Source organism: Urocitellus parryii, chromosome 15 (genome assembly GCF_045843805.1).
Source record: "Urocitellus parryii isolate mUroPar1 chromosome 15, mUroPar1.hap1, whole genome shotgun sequence".
In the NCBI taxonomy this organism is placed as follows: domain Eukaryota; kingdom Metazoa; phylum Chordata; class Mammalia; order Rodentia; family Sciuridae; genus Urocitellus; species Urocitellus parryii.
The window spans coordinates 47,856,357-47,865,940 of record NC_135545.1 but is presented as its reverse complement, the minus strand read 5'-3'; the positions used below and the strand labels follow the sequence as shown (position 1 = coordinate 47,865,940).

The following is a 9,584-nucleotide window of genomic DNA, read 5'->3' as shown; positions in this document are numbered from 1 at the left end:
GCCAGGCCACAGAGGCTGGAGCATGGAGGCATCCAGGGGAGCTGTCTGTCTCTTTTCATGCCAGCAACAACAGGAGGCTGTTTGGACACACTGATTACTCACGGGGCCTCCCCCTTTTGTCTGCCAGCCCACCCGACTCCTTGAGATTGTGAAGAGCTCCATCTCTCCTGGGAAGTGAGTTGGCTGGTGAAGCCAGACTGTGCCTGCAGCACCGACTGACCCATGCTACAGCCAGAGCCCTCCCTGGGGCCGGGAGGCCAGGGCCACCGGCCTGGCCTCCTGCCGGTGCTCCTGACTCTCATTGGCATCGCCTGGGCAGAGATGCAGCCACCCCAACCACCAGAGCAGGCTCAAATGCCCAGAGGTAAGGGAAGGAGGGGAAGGACAGAGGTAGAGGAGCCATTGTGAGCTTTGAGGAGGGGGTACCAGGGGATTTCTGGAAGCCAGATCTCTGGCCTAAGCCCTGGGTGGTGTTGGTGTGATTTGAGGAGGGACCCAAAAGGACAGTCCAGGGGACATGATGGATGGATGCTGGGGCTGGGAAGAAGGACAAGGGGATGGGCCCACGTTGGGGTCAAAGTGGAGTACCAGCTGAAGGCTGGAGCTGATGACCCAGAGAGATGCAATCGCTGAGAGGAGGGGCGGGCTTTGAGTCCCCACATGCCTGGTCCCAGTCCCTCATTACCTCCATTGTCCCACACTCCTCAGTCATAGCACTACTTTATATCCGGTCTTTCTCTTCTCACTCCTACTCCTGTCCCCATCTCCCTCCCTCTCCCCCATACCCACCCATTACTCTTCTCTGTCTCAGGCCTTGTATCCTAGGGGTGAGGTTGCACTCTTACCTGGCCATGAGGACTGACCCAGTCCCACTGCTCACTGTTCACTGACCTGGCCTTCTGTCCTTGTCCTTAGCCCTGAGTAGGAAGGAGAGTTTCTTGCTCCTGTCTCTACACAACCGCCTGCGCAGTCGGGTTCAACCTCCTGCAGCCAACATGCGGAGAATGGTGAGTGCCCCCAACTCCAGCTCCACCAGAGTGGGAGGGTAGCTGAAGAGACAGAGACCTGTCAGGGGCTCACCAGGCCATGCCAGTGCCAGGTGCCCTTCTGCCTGGGTAGGGCTGGTGGGGACAGTCAGTCACCTTGCCCGCTGAGGATCCATGGCCCTAGTTGCTGAGGGACTCTGTGGCTTACTCCTCCCCAGAAGGACCCTCAGTATACGAGGCCATGCCCCTGGCTCATGCTTGCCTGAAAGGCAGACCTTGGGTCTTCCCTGGTATCCCGTTGCCACGGAGACCAGGAGACATGCTAGGAGCTGGGATCTCCTCCCCCAGGGAACAGGAGCTCTGCACAGAGTCCAATGGGAAGGGAGGGAAAAGTGGCCTGCTGAGCTGTGGAGGGGCTTGTGTGTGACCAGGATCTATCTGGGAGACTAGGAGGGGCCTCTCAATTTCCTGGCCTATTCACACATTCACAGTTCATAATTTCACAGCAGGAGTGAGATACAGGGTGTGGGGGGAGCATATGGAAGTTTTCCCACCAATCTCATTGAGATGCAGGGTTGGAACTGTCATCCTGGAGTTCAAAAATTATGTCCCCATGGCCTGAAACCCAGCAGCTCCAGCCCATGTTAACAGGTCAGGGAGGAAGGGCAGGGGAGAATGGCTAGGGGCCCAGCAGCGGTTCCTCATGGCTGCCTCCCATGAACTCCTAGGAGGCTGGCAGCTACAGTGTGTGGGTGGCGACCTTGAGAGCTCAGGGGTCAGTTTCCCAGGAGGTGGGGGTGGGGCAGGCCGGAGGAGGGCAGGTTGCTTCTTCCCCTTTTCCTGCCCTGAGTGAGTTCTGTGTAGCCAAGATGCTCCCAGCATCTTGTGAGTGCTCTCACCCAAGACCCTGCAGGCAGGGGAGAGCTATGATCAGTTGGCTGGCAGTTTATAACTTTTCCAGGGCTCTCGGCAAAGCCCTAGAAACTCACCTTTCTAAAAAGGACACAAGTGGAGGCCCACCAGCAGCCCACTCCCATTCTGTCCCTTAGAGGCCTCTAAGGTTCTAGGACACCTGTTCTTTGCACATGGTGAAGATGAAGCCTTTAGGGTGGCTGTGGCTTCTGAGGTGCCCTGGGGAGAACCTCTACCTACCTCCAGCCCTCATCAGAGGTAAAATCATAATGAACACGAGCCCAAAGTGAAGCTTTCTGTGGGTCTACCTGAGCAGGGTACCTTCCTCCCTGTACTCATTCAGTCCCCACAACCCTGTCCAATAGGCACCTTATAGATAAGGATCTTGAGTCTCACAGAGATTGAGTGACTGCCCAAATGCCCAGGCCCAGGCAAAAAAAAAAAAGGGTGAGAGGTCCCCTGGGCCTGGCATTTGGGCCCCAGTGAGTAGAGCGCTCTGTAGGTGCTCATCTGCACATTCCCTGATCTCCAGCATGACCTCCAGCAGTCACTCAGTCTCTGTGAGACTCAAGTGACTAAGGTTTCAGGGGTGGAGTCTTGTTTCATGATGTCTTGCAGTCAGCAGGTTGATTGGCATCTTGGCAGGTCACACCCATCTCTGAGAGGCTGTGTGGCTGCAGCAGGTCACCCCTATGAGACCTCTTAGCAGAGCTGAGGGGGAGTTTACTTGCATTCAGGGGATCTATCCCAGAGGGACTGCCACAGGAAGTTCCCAGTGCCAGATCTACCCCCCACCCCCCCCCACCCCGCCCCCGTCACTGGTTCCCTTGCCAATGAGTCCACACGCAGCCCCTGGACGGTTCTCGAAATGGATACTCAGAGACAATGGGGGAGTTGAGCCATTGCCCAGTGGTCCTCTCCTTTGCATAAAGGTCTCCCGTGGATATCTGTTTGTTCTGCCCCCAGGACTGGAGCGAGAGCCTGGCCCAACTGGCTTATGCCAGGGCAGCTCTCTGTGGCGCCCCAACCCCGATCCTGACTTCTGACCCACGGCGTGTTCCCCAAGTGGGCTGGAACGTGCAGCTGCTGCCTGCAGGCTTGGCCTCCTTTGTTGAAGTTGTCAGTCTCTGGTATGCAGAGGGGCAGCAGTACAGCCATGCAGCAGCCGAGTGTACCCACAATGCCACCTGTACCCACTACACTCAGGTGAGTGTTGCAGGTGAGGCCAACTGAAGGCAGCTGGCTCATCTCAGAAGGGCTGGGGCTGTAGCTCAGTAGCAGAGCACTGGTCTGGCATATGTGAGGCACCGAGTTTGATCCTTAGCACCACAGAAAAATAAACAGACAAAATAAAGGCATGCTGTTCATCTGCAACTACAGAAAAATTTAAAAAATTTAAAAATTTAAAAATAAGCAATGAGCTAGCCAGGCACCATGGTGTACTCCTGTAATCCCAGGGCTTGGGAGTCTGAGGCAGGAGGATCTCAAGTCCCAGGTCAGCCTCAGCACCTTAACGAGACTCATCAACTTAATGAATTCCCATCTCAAAATTTAAAAATAAAATAAAATAAAAATGCTGGGGATGTAGCTCAGTGGTAAAGTGCCCACAGGTTCAATCCCTACTACCTGCTCCCCCCCAAAAAAAAGTGGACTATAGCAACAAGTGAAAGGTCATGTGCATTTTTTTAAATTTTTTTTTTATTTATTTTTTATTCTTTATTCTTGGCGGACACAACATCTTTGTTTGTATGTGGTGCTGAGGATCAGAACCCGGGCGGCTTGCATGCCAGGCGAGTGTGCTACCACTTGAGCCACATCCCCAGCCCTCATGTGCATTTTTGCAATCTATCACAAGGCCCTTGATGTCCAAGACTTTCTTTTGCCATTCTTCTCCATCCACCCCCCAATTTCCCCTCCCTTCAAACATCTGCTAACTGCCCCCACTCCCCACCCCACTCAGAAAGGCTTCCTACATGATTCCCACCATCCTCAGAGCTCTGCCCAGAACAGCTGCTCCAGAGGCCCCCGGGGAAGTAAGGGAGCTTTCTTTTTATGTGGATTGTGAGTCAAACTGTGCCCCCCGCCCCCCGCCAAGCATGCACTGCCTGTGCATGCTAGAGAGGGGGGAGTCTACGATAGTGTTTCTGAGCCACTGTGTTCCCTGCAGCTCGTGTGGGCTACCTCGAGTCAGCTGGGCTGTGGGCGACACCGGTGCTCTGTGGGCCAGGTGGCGATGGAAGCCTTTGTCTGTGCCTACTCTCCTGGGTGAGTGCCCACAACATGGGCTACGGGGAGGGCTAAGTGGGATACTTTCATCCAGGGTGAGATGCCTATCTACCCAAATGGCCTTTTACCCCTTGGTCTGCACCCTGTGTGGGAGAAGGAAGAGGAGGGAAAGGAGAGCTTGTGGAAGATTCTGGACGTGCAGATTGAGGCTTATCTGTGATGTCCCTTCCTGAAAGCATGACAGGTTTCAGGGGATTTGTTTGGAGGTCATCTGTTTCTTCCTTGAAAATCTCCCGGTCTCACCCAGCTCCCTGACTCTGTGGGCATGCTGAAAGAGCTGCAGGGGCCTGTGGGTAGGCAGCAAGGCCCCACCCCTGCTCTGCCCAAGGCTGGCCCCTTCCAGACCCTCCGACCCTTGTTCTCACAGAGGCAACTGGAAGGTAAACGGGAAGACAATCACCCCCTATAAGAAGGGCGCCTGGTGTTCGCTCTGCACAGCCAGTGTTTCTGGTTGCTTCAAGGCCTGGGACCACGCAGGGGGGCTCTGTGGTGAGTGCCCCACCCTTCCTACTCCTCCTGGGACAGTAGGTGGCTCTGGCATGGGTGATAGCAGCCTGAGGGACTATCCCAGAAGCCCTGACCCCTCACCACCCAGGGAGGCACCTTCCTGACTGCGGAGGGGAGGCCCCTTCTTAGAGTTCCCTCCGTGCCTGACCAGAGGTCCCCAGGAACCCATGTCGCATGAGCTGCCGGAACCATGGACATCTCAACATTAGCACCTGCCAATGCCACTGTCTCCCTGGCTACACAGGCAGATACTGTCAAGGTGAGGACCTAGTGCCCATGCAGGCAGTCCCAAGGGGTGAGGAGAGAGGTGACCCCATTGTGTCAACCCCTGCTCTATGGTGTGGCTGTGGGGTGGCTGGAGGCTGAGAGCATTTTGAGGGAGTCTCTGAGTGGATTACTTGGGAGTACTTGCTGGAGTTTGCACACTGTATGCATTCATTCAACAAGCATTCATTGAGCACCAACAGTTTGCCAGACCCTGTGCTATGCAGGGGAATCAAAATGGCCCTGAGGCTATGGGACAGAAGGAGGAAGACAGAATTAGGAAAAAGAAAATGGGTTCTTCTTCCACTGCCCCCCAACTCTGCAACCCTGGGCAGGTCACCTCCCAAACCCCAGTTTGCTTCTTTCTATAATGAGGATCAAACCAAAGAAGCCAAGTGTAGTGGCAGTTGGAAGCCCAGGTGCGCTCTGTCCCCAAGAGAGATGCTCTTGCTGTTGTAGCTGAATGTTCAAGGTCTGTGGGGAGCAACATGGCGGGCAGGTTGGGCGCCAGGAGGCTGGAGGCTGAGTGCTCTGCCCTCCTGCCCTGTCCTGGCAGTGCGGTGCAGTGTGCAGTGCCTTCATGGCAGGTTCCGGGAAGAGGAGTGTTCCTGCGTCTGCGACGTTGGCTATGGGGGAGCCCAGTGTGACAGTGAGTCCTGCCCCAAGACCCCTCCCAGGACTCCCTTTGGTGGGGTACTGGATTGGGTTCCATCAGCTCCAGGATCCCATTGTGTGCATCTCTTCCCAGCTCCTCCCTCCATGACGTCATATTTGTAGTCTGCAGTTGGCCACAGTGGGGGTATTTACACCACTGAAATCGACAAGTATTCATGGGTTCCATACATATTTAAGGGGGAGAGCTCATTGTTATACGTTTATCAGCACACCACTGAGCCCACCTGCTTCCAGTTTGGAGCAGGTGGCCACAGGAAGGGGCACCTTGAACTTAGATCTCTGGTAGGGTGGGAGAGGGTCATGATTCTAAGGAGGGGACACAAACTCAGTCCCCTCCACCCCACCAGCCAAGGTGCACTTTCCTTTCCACACCTGTGACCTGAGGATCGATGGAGACTGCTTCATGGTGTCTTCGGAGGCAGACACCTATTATGGAGCCAAGATGAAATGCCAGGTGATGGTAACCCCTACCTTCCCAGGAACTCCTCAGGTTCTCAAATGAGGGTTGAAATGAGATGACCCTGGGCTAAATGATGGTTCCTTTGCCTTCTCCTGACCTAATATAAAACAGAGGTCACAGACCCAGAGGCTCAGGAAGCCAGGAGGTCATTAAGTGAGCAACCCAGAGACAAAGCCCCACCCAACTTCTGTCTCAGGCACTGTCCTCACCTGGCTCCAGATGCTGATTTCCAGACAGGATGGCAGGTCAGGTTGTCAGGACTCAGGGTTTTTCAAAGTCGGAAATCCACATTTTCAACCGTAATTCTTGACTAGTTAATGTTGCCAATATGCAATGTGAATATATTTAAGGTACTGTGCAGTTAAGACAAAATCCTCCTGAGGGCAGGACCCTGCCTGGCCTGTGACCTGTGTACAAACAGAGGAGAAGCTGTCAGGGAAGGGAATGGTACCTCTATTCTCAGAGGCAAGAGATCATTAAGGGGTATGTGATGAGGCCTGACCAGCACACACATTTGGGATCCAGGGCCATGGTGGGGTGGCAGAATGGGAGAAAGGGTTGGCCTAAGCTCTTGGAGCTCTGCCATTGAGACCCAGGGTTGGGATTTCAGGAAAAGGGAGGGACACTAGCCCAAATTGAGAGCCAGAAAGTACAGGATATCCTCGCCTTCTACCTGAGTCACCTGGAGACCACCAACGAGGTGACTGACAGTGACTTTGAGACCAGGAACTTCTGGATCGGTGAGTGCCTGGCTGGTTGGGGTGTGGTGAGCAGGAAACATGGGGCTGAATGCTCTACAGGGCTCCAGGAATCCTGTGCTTGGGCTATGGCAACCCAGAGTACTCCCTAGCAAATAGCAAAGATATGTTGAGGGCTTAGAGTCCAGAACATGGAGGGTAGACAGGCTTCCAACCCCCTTCCCTGGGGAGAGGGCTGCAGGAGGGGTGAACCACAGTGCAGAGGCAAGGGCTGGAGGCACTGGGAAGAGTTTAAGAGCTGGGGGCCCAAAAGATATAAGGCATCAGGCTCCTGGGCTCAGATACTCCTCTCAGGGCCCCTGGGCTCTCAGATGATAGGCAACCTTGGCTACCCTGGCCCAGGGCTCACCTACAAGATGGCAAAGGACTCCTTCCGCTGGACTACTGGGGAACACCATTCCTTCACCAGTTTTGCCTTTGGGCAGCCTGACAACCAGGGGTGAGTCTGGGGTGCCCGCACTCCCCTGGGCCAAGGGTGTCGCCTGGGCCTCCTTGGTTGAGTCTTTGGACTCCACTGAAGAACCTCTACCCAGCCTGCTGCTTGGTCCAGCCCTTTGAGACTGTGGGCCTGACCTGGTGCCAGGGAAGTCTGGGCACAGCTGGTGCAGGCACAGGCCTGAGGTGAGGGAGGTATAAATCAGAAGGTGCATGATATAAAAGAGAGGGACCCCAAGCCCAGGCACAGTGGTGTATACCTGTAACCCCTGCAACTTGCGGGGCTAATACAGGAGGATTGCAAGTTTGAGGCCAGCCTCAGCAATTTAGCCAGACCCTGTCTCAAAATTAAAAATAAAAAGGAAGAGCCATAGCTCAGTGGCAAAGCACCCCTGAGTTCAATCCCAAGTACTGCTCCCCCAAAAAAGAGGGAACCCAAGAAAGTTTAATGCATCCGTCCATCCCCATTGTCCCCTCAGTTGCCCCTCTATTTATTATTCACTTGCCCCTCCCTCCACTGGCCCATCTACCCTCTGCTGTCCACCAATTCTCCAGCCATCCACCCACCTGCATCCTTCATGTACACATCCACTCCCCAGCTGACCCCCCTAGCTGTCCTGACCCCCCTACCAAAGACCTTCTAGTTCTATGCCTTCAAGCCCAGGAACGCCCAGGGCAGGGGCAGCAGAGGTGAAGGTGGTGAGGCTGTGTGGCCAGTAAGAGCTCCAAATATCATCCCCAGTCCTCCTTGCCAGCAGCCAGGCCTGATCAGGCTCCAGACACGTCTCCTCGATGGAAGGGAAGGACCTGGGCTCTCTGTTCCAGGTTCAACCCACTGGTTGGTGTGGCTGAGTGCTGCAGTGAAGGGTCTCCTGAGACCTCCTGGCTTCCCTGAGAAGAGCATTCGTGCTCTGGAAGCATAATGGGAGCTTGAAGATTGGTCTGGCTCCCAGTAGCCCCATCTGTGGTTGGGGCACCTGGGCCCAGGTGGCCTAATGCAGAAGACCCTGATTTCATTCCTCCACTCTGAGCACCCCATATTCTGGTCTGGCAGGTTTGGCAATTGTGTGGAGCTGCAGGCATCTGCTGCCTTCAACTGGAACGACCAACGCTGCAAAACTCGAAACCGTTACATCTGCCAGTTTGGTGAGGGCCTGCCCTCAGTTCCCCTCCTTTGGTTCCTGTCCCCTGGGTACTGATGGCCCACTCTAGGCTGCTAGGATATCCAAGTCACCCACATAGAGTGTCTGAGCGCACCAGGTCAGAGAGGATGTCCTGCTCAGGACCTTTAGTGGGCCCAGCATCACATGGCAAGTCCATGCAGACACAGGACTAGAACATTTTCAAGGAACTTCTCCAAGGTCCCTCTCCTTCTACCATGAAAGTTGCCACCGGGGGTCCTGTTGGGTCCCTCAGTGTTCTCTGATTCCCTAAAGTCCAGTGAACTATAGTGAAGGGCATAGGTGAAACCTGGCCCAGCACCAGCTCCCAGCAACACGTCCAACATGGGAGCTCCATGTGGGACTATGGCCATGGGCACTTCCAGACCTAGTGAAGCAGGCTCTCCATCCCATTACTGCCTGCGCTGCCACAAAGTCCCACCCTGTTCTACTTCCTTTCCAGCCCAAGAACACATTTCTCGGTGGGACCCAGGGCCCTGAAGCCTGACCAGGCAGCTCTCCTGCCAGCCCCTGAGTGCACTAGCCCTGCAGGCCTGTCTACTCACCTGTGTGGAACAAGAACTAGGCCCAAAGTCCAACATGAGGTCTCAGACCTTGCATGATGCAGGAAGTTGGGCAGAGGGTGGCAGTGAAGCAGGTGGGGAGTGGGGAGGGTGGTGGAGAAGCTTGGCATGGGAAGAGGAGAGCCTGGGTCCCTCAGCTGACTTTTGATTGGGAAGATGGACTTCTGTGAGGCACTGAAACAGAAGCCAGAGCTAGAAGTCAGAAGAGGCTGCCATCCTCCCCCGGGGCCAACCCCTGGGGCAGCTGGAGCTGTCACCACCAGATGCTTCCCAGGAAGGATTAAACTAATTTATGAATCGGCTGGACTTGCAATTGCTCAGCTTGGAGAATTCCGATGCCCCAGGATGATCCTCAAAAGACAGAGGGGGCTTGTCATCTCACTTTCCCACTATTCACCTTGTTCCTTTCCTGCTCCATCTTGTGACCCAGACTACCCTTTGGATGTTTTCAGGCTCTCCAGTAACATGGAAAACCAAACTCTGCCTCAGTAGGGGGTCTTTTCTCCAGCAACTCCCAGGACAGGGCCTCAAGCAGGCAGGGTAGACACTGCCCCTAC

The 9,584-nt window shown here is 54.9% G+C and overlaps 1 protein-coding gene across 1 annotated transcript; it reads left to right on the top strand.

Annotated features, from left to right (window-relative positions):
- Nucleotides 1-222: 222 nt before the first annotated feature.
- Nucleotides 223-8,944, top strand: LOC113190124 (C-type lectin domain family 18 member A-like). The gene is made up of 12 exons (XM_026399265.2): nt 223-364; nt 916-1,007; nt 2,865-3,104; nt 4,066-4,163; nt 4,552-4,673; nt 4,843-4,950; nt 5,512-5,604; nt 5,978-6,084; nt 6,701-6,830; nt 7,191-7,287; nt 8,338-8,429; nt 8,907-8,944. Exons 1-12 carry the CDS (start codon nt 223-225, stop codon nt 8,942-8,944), a joined length of 1,359 nt encoding a protein of 452 aa, XP_026255050.2.
- The last annotated feature ends 640 nt before the right edge of the window (nt 8,945-9,584 follow it).